At 54.0% G+C, this 22,456-nt stretch overlaps 1 protein-coding gene across 2 annotated transcripts in view; it reads left to right on the top strand.

Moving 5' to 3' along the window:
* Nucleotides 1-12,974, top strand: part of GDAP2 (ganglioside induced differentiation associated protein 2) — a 305,146-nt gene extending 292,172 nt beyond the window's left edge. For both annotated transcript variants that reach the window (XM_086935835.1, XM_086935836.1), the window contains exon 14: nt 11,095-12,974. In XM_086935835.1, coding sequence (XP_086791961.1) covers nt 11,095-11,142 — 48 coding nt within the window. In that variant the 3' untranslated portion in view covers nt 11,143-12,974. The remainder of the gene's footprint in view (nt 1-11,094) is intronic.
* Nucleotides 12,975-22,456: the final 9,482 nt, after the last annotated feature.

Below are 22,456 nucleotides of genomic sequence, written 5' to 3'. Positions count from 1 at the left end.
ATAGAAGACCAGGGCAAGAGGCGCAGACCTCCTCTCCATAGATAGAGGACCAGGACAAGAGGTGCAGACCTCCTCACCATGGATAGAAGACCAGGGCAAGAGGCGCAGACCTCCTCTCCATAGATGGAAGACCAGGGCAAGAGGTGCAGACCTCCTCTCCATAGATGGAACGCCAAGGCAAGAGGCGCAGACCTCCTCTCCATGGATGGAAGACCAGGGTAAGAGGTGCAGACCTCCTCTCCATAGATGGAACACCAGGGCAAGAGGTGCAGACCTCCTCTCCATGGTTGGAGGACCAGGGCAAGAGGTGCAGACCTCCTCTCCATGGTTGGAGGACCAGGGCAAGAGGTGCAGACCTCCTCTCCATAGATATAAGACCAGGGCAAGAGGTGCAGACCTCCTCTCCATGGATGGAAGACCAGGGCAAGAGGTGCAGACCTCCTCTCCATGGATGGAAGACCAGGGCAAGAGGTGCAGACCTCCTCTCCATGGATGGAGGACCAGGACAAGAGGTGCAGACCTCCTCTCCATGGATGGAGGACCAGGACAAGAGGTGCAGACCTCCTCTCCATGGATGGAGGACCAGGGCAAGAGGTGCAGACCTCCTCTCCATGGATGGAGGACCAGGACAAGAGGTGCAGACCTCCTCTCCATAGATGGAACACCAGGGCAAGAGGTGCAGACCTCCTCTCCATAGATGGAAGGCCAGGGCGAGAGGTGCAGACCTCCTCTCCATAGATGGAACACCAGGGCAAGAGGTGCAGACCTCCTCTCCATGGATGGAGGACCAGGACAAGAGGTGCAGACCTCCTCTCCATAGATGGAACACCAGGGCAAGAGGTGCAGACCTCCTCTCCATAGATGGAAGGCCAGGGCGAGAGGTGCAGAGCTCCTCTCCATAGATGGAACACCAGGGCAAGAGGTGCAGACCTCCTCTCCATAGATGGAACACCAGGGCAAGAGGTGCAGACCTCCTCTCCATAGATGGAAGACCAGGGCAAGAGGCGCAGACCTCCTCTCCATAGATGGAGGACCAGGACAAGAGGTGCAGACCTCCTCACCATGGATACAAGACCAGGGCAAGAGGTGCAGACCTTCTCTCCATGGATGGAGGACCAGGGCAAGAGGTGCAGACCTCCTCTCCATAGATAGAGGACCAGGACAAGAGGTGCAGACCTCCTCTCCATGGATGGAGGACCAGGACAAGAGGTGCAGACCTCCTCTCCATGGATGGAGGACCAGGACAAGAGGTGCAGACCTCCTCACCATGGATAGAAGACCAGGGCAAGAGGCGCAGACCTCCTCTCCATAGATAGAGGACCAGGACAAGAGGTGCAGACCTCCTCACCATGGATAGAAGACCAGGGCAAGAGGCGCAGACCTCCTCTCCATAGATGGAAGACCAGGGCAAGAGGTGCAGACCTCCTCTCCATAGATGGAACGCCAGGGCAAGAGGCGCAGACCTCCTCTCCATGGATGGAAGACCAGGGTAAGAGGTGCAGACCTCCTCTCCATAGATGGAACACCAGGGCAAGAGGTGCAGACCTCCTCTCCATGGTTGGAGGACCAGGTCAAGAGGTGCAGACCTCCTCTCCATAGATATAAGACCAGGGCAAGAGGTGCAGACCTCCTCTCCATGGATGGAAGACCAGGGCAAGAGGTGCAGACCTCCTCTCCATGGATGGAAGACCAGGGCAAGAGGTGCAGACCTCCTCTCCATGGATGGAGGACCAGGACAAGAGGTGCAGACCTCCTCCCCATGGATGGAGGACCAGGACAAGAGGTGCAGACCTCCTCTCCATGGATGGAGGACCAGGGCAAGAGGTGCAGACCTCCTCTCCATGGATGGAGGACCAGGACAAGAGGTGCAGACCTCCTCTCCATAGATGGAACACCAGGGCAAGAGGTGCAGACCTCCTCTCCATAGATGGAAGGCCAGGGCGAGAGGTGCAGACCTCCTCTCCATAGATGGAACACCAGGGCAAGAGGTGCAGACCTCCTCTCCATGGATGGAGGACCAGGACAAGAGGTGCAGACCTCCTCTCCATAGATGGAACACCAGGGCAAGAGGTGCAGACCTCCTCTCCATAGATGGAAGGCCAGGGCGAGAGGTGCAGAGCTCCTCTCCATAGATGGAACACCAGGGCAAGAGGTGCAGACCTCCTCTCCATAGATGGAAGACCAGGGCGAGAGGTGCAGACCTCCTCTCCATAGATGGAAGACCAGGGCAAGAGGTGCCAGACCTCTCCGTGGATGGAAGGCCAGGGCGAGAGGTGCAGACCTCCTCTCCATGGATGGAAGACCAGGACAAGAGGTGCAGACCTCCTCTCCATGGATGGAGGACCAGGACAAGAGGTGCAGACCTCCTCTCCATGGATGGAGGACCAGGGCAAGAGGTGCAGACCTCCTCTCCATGGATGGAGGACCAGGACAAGAGGTGCAGACCTCCTCTCCATAGATGGAACACCAGGGCAAGAGGTGCAGACCTCCTCTCCATAGATGGAAGGCCAGGGCGAGAGGTGCAGACCTCCTCTCCATAGATGGAACACCAGGGCAGGAGGTGCAGACCTCCTCTCCATGGATGGAGGACCAGGACAAGAGGTGCAGACCTCCTCTCCATAGATGGAACACCAGGGCAAGAGGTGCAGACCTCCTCTCCATAGATGGAAGGCCAGAGCGAGAGGTGCAGAGCTCCTCTCCATAGATGGAACACCAGGGCAAGAGGTGCAGACCTCCTCTCCATAGATGGAAGGCCAGGGCGAGAGGTGCAGACCTCCTCTCCATAGATGGAAGACCAGGGCAAGAGGTGCAGACCTCCTCTCCATGGATGGAGGACCAGGGCAAGAGGTGCAGACCTCCTCTCCATAGATGGAAGACCAGGGCAAGAGGTGCAGACCTCCTCTCCATAGATGGAACACCAGGGCAAGAGGTGCAGACCTCCTCTCCATGGATGGAGGCTGGTGCCAAGAGGTGCAGACCTCCTCTCCATGGATGGAACGCCAGGGCAAGAGGTGCAGCCCTCCTCTCCATGGATGGAGGCCGGTGCCAAGAAGAGCAGCCGTCCTCTCCATGGATGGAGGCCGGTGCCAAGAAGGGCAGCCGTCCTCTCCATAGATGGAGGCTGGTGCCAAGAAGGGCAGCCGTCCTATCCATAGATGGAGGACCAGGACAAGAGGTGCAGACCTCCTCTCCGTGGATGGAGGACCAGGGCAAGAGGTGCAGACCTCCTCTCCGTGGATGGAGGACCAGGGCAAGAGGTGCAGACCTCCTCTCCGTGGATGGAGGGCCAGGGCAAGAGGTGCAGACCTCCTCTCCATGGATGGAGGACCAGGGCAAGAGGTGCAGTCCTCCTCTCCATGGATGGAGGACCAGGGCAAGAGGTGCAGACCTCCTCTCCATGGATGGAGGCCGGTGCCAAGAAGTGCAGACCTCCTCTCCATAGATGGAGGACCAGGACAAGAGGTGCAGCACCACTCTCCATGGATGGAGGACCAGGACAAGAGGTGCAGACCTCGTCTCCATAGATGGAACACCAGGGCAAGAGGTGCAGACCTCCTCTCCATGGATGGAGGCTGGTGCCAAGAGGTGCAGACCTCCTCTCCATGGATGGAACGCCAGGGCAAGAGGTGCAGCCCTCCTCTCCATGGATGGAGGCCGGTGCCAAGAAGGGCAGCCGTCCTCTCCATAGATGGAGGCTGGTGCCAAGAAGGGCAGCCGTCCTCTCCATAGATGGAGGACCAGGACAAGAGGTGCAGACCTCCTCTCCATGGATGGAGTACCAGGGCAAGAGGTGCAGACCTCTCCGTGGATGGAGGACCAGGGCAAGAGGTGCAGACCTCCTCTCCATGGATGGAGGACCAGGGCAAGAGGTGCAGACCTCATCTCCATGGATGGAGGGCCAGGGCAAGAGGTGCAGACCTCCTCTCCATGGATGGAGGCCGGTGCCAAGAAGTGCAGACCTCCTCTCCATAGATGGAGGACCAGGACAAGAGGTGCAGCACCACTCTCCATGGATGGAGGACCAGGACAAGAGGTGCAGACCTCCTCTCCATGGATGGAAGACCAGGACAAGAGGTGCAGACCTCCTCTCCATGGATGGAGGACCAGGGCAAGAGGTGCAGCCCCACTCTCCATAGATGTAGATGGAGGACCAGTGCAAGGGTTGGGCACTCCAGTACCGTCCTGGTCCACCAACACCTCTGGGACCGATAGTTGGTGGGTGTGTCACTGTGCAGGAGTGTTGTTGAGGACACTAAGCACCCCATGGATAACTTCTCGGGTGATGTGACCATCCCTTTGACCTCTACTGTTCTGCTCCATTCTGTGTGATTAAGTTAACAATAGCCGAAATATGTAAAGAGCCCCTGATGTGGGCAGTTTACACTTCATCAATCAATCAGGGTTTATGAAGCGCACTACTCACCCATAAGTGTCTCAAGGCGCTGGGGCTTGGGGGGTGGAGGGTTTAGCTACAGGGGGTCATTTGAAGATCCAGGCCATGAGGTCTTTCCTAAATTGGTGCAGTGTCGGGCTGTGCCAGAGGCGAAGGAGGTGATCATTCCAGGTCTTGGCTGCGAGGTAGGAGAAAGACCTTCCACCTGCTCTGTTCCTGTAGAAGCGTGGGACGATGGCTAGGGCGAGGTCGGTTGAGCAGAGATTTCTCTTGGGAGTATGGAAGGCGAGGCAGTTGTTGAGGTATTGTAGTCCAATGTTGTGGAGGGCCTTGTAAGCATGTGTGAGCAGCTTGAAAGTTATTCTTCTTTTAACGGGGAGCCAGTGGAGGTCACGGAGGTGTTGGGTGATGTTGTTGCACCCTGGGATATCGAGGATTAGTTTGGCCGCAGCGTTCTGGATGGTCTGAAGTTGGCGGGGGAGTTTTTTGTTCATTCCGGCGTGGAGGGCATTGCTGCAGTAGTCTCTTGATGATGAGGGTGTGAGTAACCATTTTCATGGAGTTGGGGGGGTGGGGGGTACCCATTTTAATGTTTTGAGTAGTATGCTGAGGGTGTTAAAGCATGTGGAGGAGACAGAGTTGATCTGGTGAGCCATTGTGAGCAAGATTACGTGCATGGTCTATCGGTGTGGGTGGGGGGCCACCATGTGTCGTCCCATGCGGAAGGGGGTTCCGAGGATGAGGACCTCTATTTTCTCTGAGTTGAGTTTCAGGCATCTGTTCTTCATCCAGGTTGTGACAGCTGCCATCACTTCTTAGAAGTTGCACCTGGTGGCGTCTGGTTCCTTGGTGAGGGAGAGGATGAGTTGGGTGTCATTGGCGTAGGAGACGATGTTTTCGGACAATGGTTGAAGGGGGCCATGTAGATTTTGAAGAGGGTGGGGCTGATGGAGGATCCATGGGGGACTCAGCATCTGGTCTCTATCCATTCTGAGAGGAAGGGGTGGAGTCTTGTTCTCTGTGTTCTGCTGTGAGGAATGAGTGTATGCAGTCTAGGGCCTTTTCTTGGAAAACGGCGTCGTGATGTCTGGTGGTTAGTGTGCGGTGGAAAATGGTGTCAGAGGCTGCTGATAGATCCAGGAGGGTGAGGACTGCCGTCTGGCCTTGGTCGAGGAGGGCGAGGATGTCGTCTGTGGCGGCAAGGAGGGCAGTGTCAGTGCTGTGGTTGCTGCGGAATCTTGATAGGGAGTTATCTAGGATGTCTGCTTCGATGAAGTATGCTAGCTGGGTGTTGACCGCCTTTTCCATGAACTTGGCGCGAAAGGAAGCAACAAGATAGGCCGGAAGTTCCTGAAGTCCGTCGGGTCTGCGGAGGGTTTCTTTAGGAGGGGGTTTCACTTTGGCGTGCTTTCAGTTGTGGGGGAATGTCGTGGTCTCGAGGGAGCTATTGATCATTTGAGGCAGCCATGTGGAAGATGTGTGGCGGGCAGGGATCTGAGAGAACTCTGGAGTGGATGCTCTTCATGGTCTTCTGTTGTGAGCAGGGTCTGTTTGGTGGCGTCACTGGGGGTGGGGGTGGGGGTAGAGGCGGTTGCAGAAGTCTTGGGAAAAGGGTTGTCTGTTGTCTTGCTGTTGGCAAATTCCAGTATGATGAAGAAAAGTTCCTTGGAGTTGAGGGCGTTGGAGGAGATTCTTCTTTGTGGATTTGATCAGTTGGTGGTGAGCTGTTGTGGCTGTTTTGTAGGCGGTGCGTGTTTCCGGAGTTTTGCTGTTTCTCCACATCTTTTTTTTAGTAGCCGGCGGGAGCGCTTGGATTTTGGAAGTGCCGTGGTGAACCAGTTTGCTTTCTTGTTGTGTCGTCCTACAGTCTTCTGGAGAGGGGCGAGTGTGTTGGCACAGTTGGCAATTTATTGGTGAAGCTTGTTTGCCGCGGTGTTGGCATCTTTCGTAGTTGGGGGTCGATTGCTGGTGATGGCGGAGGTAAGGTGTTCTTCGGAGACTTTGTTCCAGTTTCTGCATTAGAGGCGGCGCGCATGCTTGTGTGCGGTGGGTTTTCTGAAGGAGAAGTGGATGTAGTAGTCCGTCCAGAGGAGCTCCATGGTGGGGCTGAAGAAGATCTTTTTTCTTCCTGCAAAGACAGGGTCGAGTGTGTGTCCTGCTGTGTGAGTGGAGATGGAGACAAGTTGCTTCAGTCCTATGTTGGTGAGGTTTTCTAGGAGGGCGGTGGTGTTGAGGTCGTCATAGTTGTCCAGGTGGAAGTTTAAGTCTCTGAGTAGTATGTAATCTGTGGAGACGAGGGCATGGGGTGCAATGAGGTCGTGATGACATTGGTGAACGGAGCGCTGGGGCAAGGCGGTCGGTAGACGAGAGCTCAGCTGAGCATCTTTCAGGGATTGGTCATGATCTGGAAGTGGATGTGTTTCATGCGGGGGGAAGGGTCGTCCGAGTCGGTGGTTGTCATACGAAGGGAGCCTTTGTGGATGATGGTGAGGTACACTCCTGGGCGGGTAAGACAGTCTTTCCTCAGGATCATGTATCCGTCGGGGATGGCGGTTGCAATGAATGCGGAGCTGGAGTTGGTCCAGGTTTCAGCGAGAAAGGCGATGTCTGGTGTTTGTCTTGAGGAGGTTCCAGATTTCTATGGCGTGTCTGTGCAGGGAGCATACATTGAGGATGCAGTTCAGTGGTTTGTCTGGAGCCTGAGAGTGGAGGAGGGCCTCGAACACCTACCTGGTGAGGAGCTTGGGCTCAAGGGCAGACCCTTAACGGTGGGGCTGCACGGGAATAACGGTGACACTGACCAGGAAGGTCAGAGGTCTTGCTATTTTTGCCACGCAGCGGCCTCCATTCGGTAGGGGTTGGGAGGTAGGGCAATCAACTGGGAGGCAGGATCGTCACGCTGGAGAAGGGATGAACCGTGGGGGTAGCAGAGGTGGGGAGTGCGGGAAGAGGGAGCCAAATGAGGCAAAGGGAAAAGAGTCAAAAGAGAAAGTGGCAAAAGAGGAAAAGTGGCAAAAGAGACAGGAGAGAAAAGAGGCATAAGTAAAACAGATGATGCAGAGCGGAATAGCAGATGAGCAGGGTGCTCTTCCACTAGACCACCAGGAATGAGGCGCAGGCATGAGCCGGGGAAGGGGGGGGGGCCCTCGAACACCTGCCTGGAAGGAGTTTAGGGACAGACCCTTAATGGTGGGGCTGCGCGGGGAGAGCACTGACACTGACCAGGAAGGTCAGAGCTGTTGCTGCTGGAATGTTTCTCTACATGTTGTCTCCTAAGACACTCAGTAAAGTGAGCCCTCCTTTTCTGTCTCTCTCTTCCCTTTCACCCTTTCCTCCTCACTGGCTTCTTTTCTTCCTTTGTTAATTGAGCCTTGATAAATGATTTTATTCTGAGTTATTGAATATATACTTTACACATTATTTAGAAGCTCTTCCATTGTAGAGTTTTTAGAAAGAGCAAAGGCTGTACCAGTACTCACAACACATGCGCTGTTTTGAATGCTCCCGTGTTGGAGTCAATTTTGCTTTCTCAGCAAGTCTCCATCAAAGCTTAGCCTCCGATTGAGACAGGAGTGGCTGGTGATTGAGACGGGAGTGGCTGGTGATTGAGACGGGAGTGGCTGGTGCTTGAGACGGGAGTGGCTGGTGCTTGAGACGGGAGTGGCTGGTGCTTGAGACGGGAGTGGCTGGTGCTTGAGACGGGAGTGGCTGGTGCTTGAGACGGGAGTGGCTGGTGCTTGAGACGGGAGTGGCTGGTGCTTGAGACGGGAGTGGCTGGTGCTTGAGACGGGAGTGGCTGGTGCTTGAGACGGGAGTGGCTGGTGCTTGAGACGGGAGTGGCTGGTGCTTGAGACGGGAGTGGCTGGTGCTTGAGACGGGAGTGGCTGGTGCTTGAGACGGGAGTGGCTGGTGCTTGAGACGGGGGTGGCTGGTGCTTGAGACGGGAGTGGCTGGTGCTTGAGACGGCAGTGGCTGGTGCTTGAGACGGCAGTGGCTGGTGCTTGAGACGGCAGTGGCTGGTGCTTGAGACTGCAGTGGCTGGTGCTTGAGACGGCAGTGGCTGGTGCTTGAGACGGCAGTGGCTGGTGCTTGAGACGGCAGTGGCTGGTGCTTGAGACGGCAGTGGCTGGTGCTTGAGACGGCAGTGGCTGGTGCTTGAGACGGCAGTGGCTGGTGCTTGAGACGGCAGTGGCTGGTGCTTGAGACGGCAGTGGCTGGTGCTTGAGACGGCAGTGGCTGGTGCTTGAGACGGCAGTGGCTGGTGCTTGAGACGGCAGTGGCTGGTGCTTGAGACGGGAGTGGCTGGTGCTTGAGACGGGAGTGGCTGGTGCTTGAGACGGGAGTGGCTGGTGCTTGAGACGGGAGTGGCTGGTGCTTGAGACGGGAGTGGCTGGTGCTTGAGACGGGAGTGGCTGGTGCTTGAGACGGGAGTGGCTGGTGCTTGAGACGGGAGTGGCTGGTGCTTGAGACGGGAGTGGCTGGTGCTTGAGACGGGAGTGGCTGGTGCTTGAGACGGGAGTGGCTGGTGCTTGAGACAAGAGTGGCTGGTGCTTGACATCAGTTTGTCTTTTTTCCCCCTCTCGCCCCTGCTATTGCTGATTGCAACAAATGCCTGGGGATAGGGAGGAGAGCAACAGGATCTTATGCTGCCCCTGAGTAGGGAAAAGACACATAATTGATGGACGGAATGCAGAGTAAATCAAAACATTCATGCTCAGTCCAGAGATCTGGGTTAAATTAATCATTCTTTTGCCCACTATGCCACCCCATTTTGGACCCAGCCATATGCAAATCAGTCTTGACCCTGTGCCCCATGGGAACAGTCCAGACCGAACTGCCAGGCCAGGTGGCACTTCAGTGCAGCGGCATCACAGGAGCTGCTGGATGCTCAGGATGTGGACACAGAGACCCAGCAGGAATGAATGGAAGAGTCACAGCAGCAGTGCAGGCACGGCTGACCAGGAGCTCGGACGTGGTGAGAACAGATGGCAGCTGTCTTACAGTCAGGATTGCACTCCGCTCCTGACAAAGCTGCAAATACTCCAACTAAAGTAAAAACATTTAAAAATGATTGCCCTCTGTATGCAGTGCATGTATGAGATAAAGAAGTAAACGTGTGATCATTGAGTCTGTAACTCCGATGTAAAATAGCCCCTCATGCATTGCAGCGCAAGCTCTCCATTGTAGTCGGCTACACCGATGCATCATAAGCTGTGTCAGGAGGTAAAACTCTTTGAGCCCAGAGTACCTGTATGTTTAAGTATTAGTAACAACATCTCTATCTGACACCAAGGTGAAGCTGTGTTTAACAGACTTTTAAAAATTAGTCTTATCCTTATTAGGTGAGAAGGTTTGCTGCCCCCAGGTTCGCGGGCAGCGCTCGCTTTGTTTGTCATTTACAGTGTTAAATCTTCAGTGTGTGAAAAAAAACTCAAACATAGCAGCAGGAAGCAGAGCCTTTTCCAGCATGTTGAGCACTTGCAGTGATACTGTCAGGACTGATACTGTCACATTGTCAAAAGCATTGGATAAACCAATAAGTCTCACCTTTGGGGCCTTTTGTCTTTACCAATGGTTTTTAGCATTGACATGACTGTTGTATCATTTTGTAGGCAGATTCACCACACATGCATGCGCCTCGCCTACTAAAAGATGCAAGGTTTTTCTCAAGTTGGATCAACACGGAGAGTGTTGGTGGGAAAGAAGCAACACAGAGGTGTGGGGGGGAAAGCAACACGGGAGACAGAAGCCACACAGAGCGTTAGGCATGGAGGAGGAGCAGCAGACGAGAGAAGGGGGTGTGGTTGGTGGAAGTAACACAGGAAGCGTGGATAGGGAGGAGAGCAACAGGCGAAAGATTAGCGTGGAGCGGCCCATGGAGAAGCACTCAGATGAGAAAGTAATGGGGGAGGGAAATGCACAAGGGTGACAGCAACATGGAGGGGGCAAAGATAAGTACACATGTGATAGAGCAACATGGAGTACAGGGAGAGAGAAGTACACAAGGGAGACAGCTGGAAAACACATGACCTCTTATGGAGTACTTAATCCAAAAGAAAAAAAGATAGTGCTTTACAACAAGCAGTGGAACCATAGAAGCCATCCAATCAAGAGATGGTAAAGAGGCTATTCTCCATGGGAGGGACAAATATAGGATGGAGAAGCTGGACCATGAATAAGAAGCAGACAACTGAGAGTGACAGGAAACCCAACCACTGGTAAGAAACGAGCGGGCTCCAAGCCCCTGAATGTTCTCAGTAAGGCCATAATATGTATTTCACAATTAGTAAGCTGTGCTCTCCTAAAGACTCGACCTAAGGACATGGAGTCCTCCGTTTGACTTGGTAGAAGTTCAGAAAAGCATATTAATCCTGAGGGAGTCCCTTCTTGAAGAAGTCAGCCAGCCCAGGGTTAGCAGGGAGCATAACAATGTGGTTTTAGCATATTGCCTTTACTGGTTGGTCAGAGAAAGCTTGGTCCTGTGACCCGCAAGGACCTGTCGGTGCTATGGATGGGCCTTGCTTGTCTGTCGACAGGTGTCTGTATGAAACCTTGTTGCCTCTACTCTGTTTTGTTTCTGTGAAGACTGAACAGTGCGCAAGATGTTGGATCGTCTCTTGTGTATCAGGTCATAGCGGTACAACAGTTTGAACAAAACACAAGCCAATGTTTTAACTGAGTATGATTTCCCTTCTCTGCAGGAAAATGGTCCGTTCTACCAGACGCGCCATTCGTCTCTGGACCTGTGATTGGCTGTGCTCTTTCCTTGGGACTCGCCATTGGCTACTACTCGCAGCTCCGGATATCCGCTCGTCTCCCGGACGACAAAACAAGGCGGGAGGATATTCCCCAGTCAGTATTTTTTTATGAAGGAGATATTTTCCAGACTGCGAAACAATCTAAGAACTTGGTGCCACTGTGAAATGCAAACTTGACAGTAAACTATTTATTTTTGGCCTGGCTGTATTTTTTTTCTGGTCTTAAATAATCATTCCTGGAATACTGCAAACCGTAGAAGCCCATTCTGCTGGAAACATGCCGTCTGCTGGACAGATTACAGAGCTGCAGCGTGTGCAGGGTGCGTGCAGCGGTGTGACCTAAGGGGGGGTGTGGCAGTGTAGCAGTTTTGAGATTGACCATATACAGTAGAGAGGAGGTCAACAGCCACTTGGATAAAGTACTCCAAACTGCAAATTTGCGATGCTATGTTTAAGTGAACATTTGGGTCATAATGTTATCTCCTACATGGCAGGATTCACAGCTGGAAATGCACAAGCTTGGATTGGAGCCTCGATTGGGCCCTCCTTACAGTCACTCATGCCTGTTGGTTTATAAGAATCTTTGCGCCTGTCTGATTTTTCTATGATTTGTACGATTATTGTAGTATATATCATTTGTATTGTATAGCTGTGTTTTAAATTGGAACTGCGAAGGAATAATGTCTAAGGGATAAGAGAAGATAAGGTGATACCCTTGCCATTGCACCTACCCTAAATGGATTCTTGGACACTCCAGGGCTTACGCACTGCCCATACGGCAGGGCCATTCCTACGCTCCTGACCTCCAGGCAGGTGGTGCTCTTTCTGTACTCACTGTGCAGTCCTGACTGCTCCCCTTCGTCCGCTCCGGCAGCTGCCATACTCCTAGTCCATCAGCTGTCGCGGGCACAGTGTTGAAGATCTGGTCACCTGCACCTTTGCTTCACACCCCCACCCCCAGCAGAGACTGTGATCAGCCGACAGTCCGCACACTCTCCTGCAGGGGGCGCCTGTAGGGAGGTGCAGCCCCCGGCCGTTTACCCTAAGGTTGGAAACTGATAATGGTTGTAGTTTGTCTGATGGTATCACTAGTTAAGTGCCATGATTCAGGGGTTCCCTTCACGAGGTGTTGCCAAGGTGCATGTATATTGGCTACCTAAGTGGTTGTTCGAGGCATGTCGCAAGCCAAAGGTGGGGGAAGCTGCCACTCATGCACTGTACTGACGTTGCCACCAGTGCTGTTGGATAGGGTTGGCACAGACGTGCTCTGATGTAGAGTGTGTATACAGTGGCACAGACCCCAACCCTCCCACTGGGAGCTGTGGACCAGTTGTACAACACTACTTCTGCAGCAGTAGACTCTAGTTCTCCTCTCTTTTGGGTTGGAGTAGATGTTACCATGACCATGCTCTCCTACAGACTGTATGTGCCCTGGTGCAGGCCCTCTCCAGCAGCACTTTCTCTGCCGCGCCACCAGAGTAATTTGAGAGTGCCGCTATAATCTAAAACTCTCCACTACACTCAAACGCTTCATCCTCACTTTTCTTAATTTTGACTCAAAGTTGAGAAGTGTTAACATCTCTGTGGTTGTTTTATGCATCAAGTTTGAGGCATCCTGCGACTGTCTGAAGATTTGGGAATATGATTGGCCAACATCAACTGTGCGATTCGGTCTTTACTCCTATGGAGATGCCTTTGGCCGTAATAACTGTAGGGGGAAGTTGTTTGCACTACACCAGCACTCATTTATCATGTTTCTGTTCTATTGCATTATCCATACTGTAGTTCCTGGATTCTGGTTTAATTACATTCTCTCATTTGCAGTTTGTTATCCATCTGTTTCTTTCATTCATGTTGTCTGCACCAAATGTTTTACTGCTAAATGATCTTGATGTATGAACTAGAACACCTACCAGAGTGGGAGAGTTGTTTACACTGTAGACCATGTCTACCGCAACTCCACCTTTCTGGAGTTGAGGACAGGGCCTGGTTTTAGGTTTGACTGGGAGTCAACCCCAAAACTCCAGCGAACTGGAGACTGTGACTGATGGAAGTGTACCGGAAGGGGACCCGTTGTGTGACCGGACTTGGCGGTTGCAGTGTGTGGAGATGGTCTCTGGTGATTGTTTCGAGTGGTTGATGCAAGGCTGCATGGAGTTGTCTGTCTGGGAGAGATTCTGAGGAGTGCGGAAAGCAGCAGGTCCTGAAGTTGGAACCTCATGGTTTACGGTGACGGGAGCTCATGTGTGCTTCCACCCCTAGATCCAGGCTCTCTTGGGAGGCACATTGTCTACTTTGGGCCCCAAGCAGTTGCTGCCCCAAGTTCCTCTCAGACATAGGAGCAGAGAATCTCAAGGAAGCAGCTGAAAGATGGGGACTGGTTTATGGCCACAAGTCCTCCTTGCCACAACTGTACGAAGGTAAGCGTGTGAGTAACCAAGTAAGTAGACACCCCTGGTACTGCTACCCATAATCCCTTTTTTTCAGCATGAACATGTTTGAGGCGCACCCTGTGCAAAATCCTGTGCTATAAGAGCTAGGCGTGGAAAATATCTTGTAAACTTGAATACAGTTCCCGGCATCGACCTGGGGTCAAGTGCTGTGTTCACATTACTTACTGTGCCATAGATTGGTAAGCATGCAACGGCCTGAGCAAAGAAGTTGAAATATGACTTTCACAAGCACAGTTGGTTCATCGGCGAGTACTGTGGTCTTCGATACTCAGCACTGTCATGGCTAACAAAGTAGTGCCGGAATGCGTAAGGTTTAGGACTCTAGTCTCTTTGGGTCCCTACTGGTGCTGAATGGCCTTTAAGTTGTGACTGAATTTGCATTATTGATACTTATGCATAGCTTCATAAAAGATATGTACTTGGATCCTTCCAAAAACAAAATGGGTGCGAGAATGGGCATTTAATTCCAGACCAGAACAAGGTTGCAGCAGCCCTCTGAAGCTGTGCAAAAGGATCATGCCTGTATATTTGAAGCTGAAACCTCAAAAGTGGAACTCGCGGAGTGGTTACATAAAAACTCAGCAAGGTTCTGCAGAGTCCCACGAGTGTTGGAATTCGGCACATTGCACTGCTTGCACTAATTATTAGCCCTGGGAGCTTGTTTCACGCTGTAAAACAGGGGTCTCCAAACCGGTCCTGGAGGGCCGGATCCATTCCAGATTTTTTGGATATCCCCATTGAGATACATGTAGTAATTTTAAAAATCTGGCATGGATCCAGCCCTCCAGGACCGGTTTGGGGACCCCTGCTGTAAAATCAGTGCAAACTGCACCACTCGGCCTGCCAGAGGGCGGTGCTTCTTTCTACCGTTCAGGTGGATTTTCTAGTCGAGCAGCACTTTTCGCAACGCTAACGGTAGCGGCCTGCTGCACCCCCCCATATTGAGAAATCTTGCCTGATGTGTTCTAGTGCTTGATTTTCACACTCACCAACTTTTCAGGAGTTTGTTAAGTGCAACTACTCACCCATAAGGGTCTCAAGGTGCTGGGTGTAGGGTTGGGTGCAGGTTCTCGTCCATCAAGGAGGGAGTCCGTCGAAGAACCAGGTCTTGAGGTCTCTTACGAAGATAGGAAGTGATGTTGCCTGTCTGAGGTGGAGCGGAAGGGCGTTCCAGGCCTTGGCCGTGAGGAATGAGAAGGATCTGATCTGGTTTTTCTGGTGCGTGGGACCACGGCGTAGGAGAGCTGGGCTCATTTTAGGGTCCTTTGGAGTGCCTGTAAATTGAGTCAGCCAATCCGGTACACTGGTCCGGTGTCGTGGAGGGCCTTGTGTGCGTGGGTGAGCATCTTGAAGGTGACTCTTGCCTCGATAGGGAGCCAGTGGAGTGTGCGCAGGTGCTGGGAGATGTGGCAATGTTTTGGCAGGTTGAGGACCAGTCTTGCGGCAGCGTTCTGGATGTTCTGTACCTTGCGGGTGAGGTTTTTCTTTATTCCGGCGTAGAGTGCGTTGCTGTAGTCGAGTCTGCTGGTGACCAGGGTGGGAGTGACGGTCTTTCTGTGCTCAAGGGGAATCCATTTGAAGCTCTTTCGTAGGAGGTGGAGGGTGTGGAAGCAGGAGGACGAGACTGAGTTGATCTGGCAATCCATTTTAAGGTCTGAGTCCAGCATGATTCCCAGGTTGCGCGCGTGGTCCGTGGGGGTGGTGAAGTACTGGGTTTTAAGAACCCAGCGGTGCCAGGTTACACACCCGAAGACTGAGTTTTTCCTGTTTCAGACTACAGAAACACAGAGTCTTCTAGGTGAAGTCAAAGATCGTATTTATTGGCTGCAGCCAGTAACAGGTATCCTAGAAGTACAACACAGTGTATGTTCTCAGGAGACTGCTCAATCTTACAAAACCAGCCTTCTCTTTTTATACAAAATATTATGCTTTAGGCAAACATTCCTTATTTTACAGTTGACCATTCACATATTTCCACTACAAAGAAAAAGCAGAGTCATGATGACCAGCCCATATTTCAGTTTGTTCAGCTCACAATCAACTATCCGGCAAGGCCCAATATTTCCATCAGATATCGACAGACCCCTAATAAAAACGGGCACCTCCTCAACGTAAAGCAAGTCATAAAGAAAGAAACAGAGACAGGTGTGTGTGAGATTAGACATAGTTTGTGTGCGATGAAAGGTTTATGACATGTTGTGCTTCGATGCTAATCTCGTTCGGCCACTGGGAAAGGAACTGGCCGAACAGGTTTGGCTTCAGGCAATGGACTCAGCTCGCCCAGGTCACAGAGGAGTCAGCAAAGGTATACGTGTCCTTCTGACTCGATCTTGGCTTTAGTCTTTTAGCCTAGGTGAGGGCAATCACAAAATGGCTGTCGTTCACAAAATGGAACCTGAGGGTTCAAGATGGAAACTCCGATTTCAGGGTGATTTCGTCACTCGAATATGACGGAAATGCGTGTGCATTGTATCTCAATAATTACCGGTCTGTTGATACCAAAATCGTCATGGTACGACTATGTTTATAACACGGGTCCAGAATCTTCAGTACTACAGAGGGCGGGTGGGTTTCCGAGGGAGGGGGGCCACCAGGTGCCCTTCCAGGCGTCAGGGTTGGGCCCATGATGATTACTTCCGTCTTGTTGGTTTTTTATTTGTAGGCAGCTGTTTTTCATCCATTTGGCGATGGCTTCCATGCCATCTCGAAAGTTTTGTCTGGTGGTTTGTGTTAGTTGGATAGAGAGAGGATGAGTTGGGTGTAGTCTGCGTATGACACAATGTTGAGTCCGTAGGTTCTGACGATGGGGGCGAACTGAGCCATGTAGACGTTGAGCTGATGGAGGACCCCTAAGGGTCTTCGCAGGTGTAGGAAATGGGACCCCCGGCCGGCCAGGGCTTGCGCCACAGCCAGTCAGAGACCGCCACTCCTATGAAAAGTCGACCCCTGTTCGCCCTCTGGGTAACGCGGCGCGGGCAGCCAGGCCTATCTCGGAGGACATGTGAAGCATTTGCGCACGCACCCACCAACAACAACATCCCCGGCCTCCCACAAAAGGAACTCCACACCAGATATATATATAAAAATAGTCTTTGTATTAAGCAGGACACATAGGAACATACATTGTACAAGGTGCCAGGGGCACGGGCAGGGGCTACAGGGAAGAGGGTACAGCACAGGGCCAAGGGACCACTGCCAGGAATCACATACAGGGGACATCTGGTATTCAGAGGGGGGTGAAGGAGGTCAAGGTACACAACATACAGGGGCACCGGTAGAGGTGCAACATAGAATACTTGTAGGGATCACCTTAGTCTTAGTCCATAGCCATCCACAGGCCAGCGGGCCTTTCTGGGGCAAGGGGCCCAGGAGTCTCGACGTTCAGGGCAGGGAGCCCGGGGCAAACCTAAACGTAGCAGTTGCCCACTAAGTGCTGGGCAACTGAGGGACATCGTGTGAGCCTCGCCGGCCCTGGGGAAAAAGGGGTGCCAACTGGTGGAGCCACTCGGGCTCGAGAACGAGGGGGGTAGTGGCACGGTGGAGCCTCTCGGGGCTCTGGGGCTGCCATATGGATGGAGCCTCTCGGGGCTCGGAGGCCGACATGGAAATGGAGCCTTCTCGGGGCTCAGGGGTTGAGGGGGCCACAGGGGAGCCTCGCCGGGCTCAGACCATTGGTAGGGCAGGCGGAGTCCCTCTCGGGGGACTCGGCTTCGTGGGAGGCCTCACGGACCTCAGGGCACAACCAGGGATTCACTCGAGGGGAGGGGCGGACACCGACAACGTGTCCCGACGCCCCTCCTCTCCATTGCTGGCCGCAGCACTCACCGGGTCTGGTGCGCCGGTCTCCTTTGCTGCGCCAGCCTTCTCCTTGTGCTCCGGGGCTCTCTCTCTCTCGGGAGCCCCGGGGAAGGTCAGCAGCTTCACGGGGGTATCGCAGGAGCGCGGAGTGGGCTCCCGCCGCTCCTGCTTCGTCGTCCTTCTTCGGCCGGCCTCTCTCCTTCTCTCGGGCCGGCAGCCAATCACGGCGCGGCCTGGGGGATGACGCTAGTGGGGAATCCCGGGCCGGCAGCCAATACCGGCGCGGCCCGGGGATGACATCACTAGGGTCCCGGGCGGCGGCGGTGAACTCGGGGGAAATCGACGAGGAGTGGGCTCCCTCGTAAGGCACAAGGGCAGGGAATAAAGCGAGGTAGGCACTCGCTGGGGGTGTCGAATCTTGATAGCACGGTGCAGACGCCGGGTGAGCACCGGCTTGTTGAATATAGCGCTACCAGCGATCGTGCAGGAGTGAAGCACCCCAAAGCGGTAGGGGGCAGGGAACAGCGCTCCCAGGCGCTGGGCAGAAGGGACAGCGCTCCCCCAGCGCTAGATGCGGGTTACCAAAGTCCATCGGTGGTCCAGGACCTCAGGGGGGGCCCAGCAGCGCCAGGAAGGGGAAAGGGCCTTCCTTAGTCCAGGAGTAGGGCAGGGCCCAGGGAGGCACGCCACCCCTGAGCCCCAGCAGCAGCAGCTCCGGGTAGATTCAAGTTGAGAACAAGAACAAGTCCAGAGTGTCACAGCACCCTTTTTATACACACATTCTTGGTCTGAAGGGGCAGGCAGGGGGAGAACCAGCTGGAACTGGTTATGGGGGGATTCTTTACACTGGCCAGGCTAGGAACATCAGCCGCACCCCAGGGGGTGGAGCCAGCATTGTCTGGGGAAAACCCAGCCTCATTCATGACACTCAAACCAGACAGTCAATCCACAAGCAGACCCAGGCTCACTCCTCCCCTCACATCAGTATGCTAAACACTCCATTCACCACCGGGGCAGACCCTCCCAGATCCTGGGAGCCAGGCTCACCAGCCAGCCCCGGCCAATCATACGCCAGGCACATATTCCACAAATATGCCAACTTCCAAAAGGGGGACTTCTACACTAGACACACTCATACCTCATATACCGTTGCGCAGCATTCAATCTCACGAGTTCATACATACCAGACTTGACCCTGCACACCCTACGCACCGGGAACTACAGAGGACTCATCCATTCCCCATGTATTCCTATGGAAGGGTAGGTCGCTCTCTCCTCACACTCACTCAGAGGGGGAATCACCATCCCCAGGTTACATATACCATAAAAACTTCAGGGGCGGACCTGCCAGATGGGCCACGTCCAACACATGCCCCTCCCAGCCCAAACGCAGGGTAGACCAATCACTACCGTGATGGACTTCCCTGCTGCAGGGCGATAGAACATGGACGTGGCTCACGCTACCGAGCCACCCTCCAGTTCGACGCCTACCTGGGCCGATAGACACACACAGGCTAAAAATTAAGAAAAATAAAAAAATAAAAAAAATAATAAAGACATAGGTCCAACCAGGCTACCCCCCTGGCACGCCTTAGTTGTCCGTGACTAGGACCAGGCCCTAGGCCACCCAGATACCACTGGTCCCTGCGAATCCGAAGTGGGGGGTGGTAACCCCGGGCCCACAATAGCCCTTCTCCACTCCCTTTCTCAGGGTAGCCACGACTACCACTGTTCCTTCCACCTAGGGTCCACACCCTCAGGCTTGCCAGAGGTCACGGGCAAGAATGCCCCACCCTACCTCTACTTCTGAGGTTCCGCGTTCTCCCAGGAGAAACACCCTCAGAACACACTTTCCTAACAGTCTTGGAACTTCCTCCCTCCACTGGTCTTCCACCTGGGAACTAAGCGTTTTAGCTCTCCCCAAGGCAAGCCGCGGCCGCGCCAGCAGGTCTTCCTTGTCTGGGATACAACTAACATGAATTCAACAAAACGAGCCGCGGCAGTACTAGCCGGTCTCAAGGTTCAGCTCTCCCCAAGGCAAGCCGCGGCCGAGCCAGCAGGTCTTCCTTGTCCGGGATACAACTACCATAACTTTAACAAAACGAGCTGCAGCAGCGCCAGCAGGTCTCAAGGTTCAGCTCTCCCCAAGGCAAGCCGTGGCCGAGCCAGCAGGTCTTCCTTGTCCGGGATACAACTACCATAACTTTAACAAAACGAGCTGCAGCAGCGCCAGCAGGTCTCAAGGTTCAGCTCTCCCCAAGGCAAGCCGCGGCCGAGCCAGCAGGTCTTCCTTGTCCGGGATACAACTTAACATAAATTCAGCCAGGGCGACACCTGACGCCTAAACCACATTCAGCGGGGTACCGAACGCATGATGCATCAAACACAATTAGCAGGGCAAAAAGGGGGGGGGACACCTGACGCATCAACCACATTCAGCGGTGCACAGAACACATGATGCCTCCAACACATTCATCGGGATAAGGAAGGACAAGATTAACGTTGATTCAGCAAGCTCCCCATCCCAGAGAACTTATACTCCATTACTCAGCATACCTCAACATTCATGCACATACCGTTCCCTAGACTGGTAGGACAGTTTTCCCCCGCCCCTGATTCCTCAACCTGACCCTCGGGGCACAGGTACCATTACTCTAGGGCAGGGACAAGGACCATACATATTTGAACACAATTTTGCAACCACCACTGGATCCCACCCTTCTGGTGAATCCAGAAAACCATATTACACTAGGGAGATGATTTACCCTCCCAAGCTAGGGACACCTAACTCTCAGTATACATGTACATTTTTTTCTACAGAACAGATATTTAAGTAACCCTTAAAACTTTCCACAGGACGGGTATTTCTAACAATCTTTAACATTTTTCACAGACATTTTTAGCAACCTGACCTGACCCTATGTGGCACAGGTACCATTATTCTAAGGAAGGGACAGGGACCATATACATTGAACCTAATTATGCTGCCACCACTGGATCCCACCCTTCCGGTGAGTTCCAGAAAACACATTGTACTAGGGAGTTGATCTACCCTCCCTAGCTAGGGCCATCTAACCAAAACACATCTTTCATAGGACGGACATTTACGTAAACTCTTAAAACAATAATCTCTTTTCTTTGCGACCATTTACAATACAGAGTTTTGTAGGGAGGCCAGTTATCATTGTGGTACTGCGCAAACACAAGTCCGGATCCCACCGCTAGCCACCAGTGTAGGAAATGGGACCCCCGGCCGGCCAGGGCTTGCGCCACAGCCAGTCAGAGACCGCCACTCCTATGAAAAGTCGACCCCTGCTCGCCCTCTGGGTAACGCGGCGCGGGCAGCCAGGCCTATCTCGGAGGACATGTGAAGCATTTGCGCACGCACCCACCAACAACAACATCCCCGGCCTCCCACAAAAGGAACTCCACACCAGATATATATATATATAAAAATAGTCTTTGTATTAAGCAGGACACATAGGAACATACATTGTACAAGGTGCCAGGGGCACGGGCAGGGGCTACAGGGAAGAGGGTACAGCACAGGGCCAAGGGACCACTGCCAGGAATCACATACAGGGGACATCTGGTATTCAGAGGGGGGTGAAGGAGGTCAAGGTACACAACATACAGGGGCACCGGTAGAGGTGCAACATAGAATACTTGTAGGGATCACCTTAGTCTTAGTCCATAGCCATCCACAGGCCAGCGGGCCTTTCTGGGGCAAGGGGCCCAGGAGTCTCGACGTTCAGGGCAGGGAGCCCGGGGCAAACCTAAACGTAGCAGTTGCCCACTAAGTGCTGGGCAACTGAGGGACATCGTGTGAGCCTCGCCGGCCCTGGGGAAAAAGGGGTGCCAACTGGTGGAGCCACTCGGGCTCGAGAACGAGGGGGGTAGTGGCACGGTGGAGCCTCTCGGGGCTCTGGGGCTGCCATATGGATGGAGCCTCTCGGGGCTCGGAGGCCGACATGGAAATGGAGCCTTCTCGGGGCTCAGGGGTTGAGGGGGCCACAGGGGAGCCTCGCCGGGCTCAGATCATTGGTAGGGCAGGCGGAGTCCCTCTCGGGGGACTCGGCTTCGTGGGAGGCCTCACGGACCTCAGGGCACAACCAGGGATTCACTCGAGGGGAGGGGCGGACACCGACAACGTGTCCCGACGCCCCTCCTCTCCATTGCTGGCCGCAGCACTCACCGGGTCTGGTGCGCCGGTCTCCTTTGCTGCGCCAGCCTTCTCCTTGTGCTCCGGAGCTCTCTCTCTCTCGGGAGCCCCGGGGAAGGTCAGCAGCTTCACGGGGGTATCGCAGGAGCGCGGAGTGGGCTCCCGCCGCTCCTGCTTCGTCGTCCTTCTTCGGCCGGCCTCTCTCCTTCTCTCGGGCCGGCAGCCAATCACGGCGCGGCCTGGGGGATGACGCTAGTGGGGAATCCCGGGCCGGCAGCCAATACCAGCGCGGCCCGGGGATGACATCACTAGGGTCCCGGGCGGCGGCGGTGAACTCGGGGGAAATCGACGAGGAGTGGGCTCCCTCGTAAGGCACAAGGGCAGGGAATAAAGCGAGGTAGGCACTCGCTGGGGGTGTCGAATCTTGGTAGCACGGTGCAGACGCCGGGTGAGCACCGGCTTGTTGAATATAGCGCTACCAGCGATCGTGCAGGAGTGAAGCACCCCAAAGCGGTAGGGGGCAGGGAACAGCGCTCCCAGGCGCTGGGCAGAAGGGACAGCGCTCCCCCAGCGCTAGATGCGGGTTACCAAAGTCCATCGGTGGTCCAGGACCTCAGGGGGGGCCCAGCAGCGCCAGGAAGGGGAAAGGGCCTTCCTTAGTCCAGGAGTAGGGCAGGGCCCAGGGAGGCACGCCACCCCTGAGCCCCAGCAGCAGCAGCTCCGGGTAGATTCAAGTTGAGAACAAGAACAAGTCCAGAGTGTCACAGCACCCTTTTTATACACACATTCTTGGTCTGAAGGGGCAGGCAGGGGGAGAACCAGCTGGAACTGGTTATGGGGGGATTCTTTACACTGGCCAGGCTAGGAACATCAGCCGCACCCCAGGGGGTGG

Source organism: Lissotriton vulgaris, chromosome 8 (assembly GCF_964263255.1).
Source record: "Lissotriton vulgaris chromosome 8, aLisVul1.2, whole genome shotgun sequence".
NCBI classification, from domain to species: Eukaryota; Metazoa; Chordata; class Amphibia; order Caudata; family Salamandridae; genus Lissotriton; species Lissotriton vulgaris.
The sequence above is the reverse complement of the archived record's forward strand: the minus strand, read 5'-3'. Positions and strand labels throughout refer to the sequence as shown.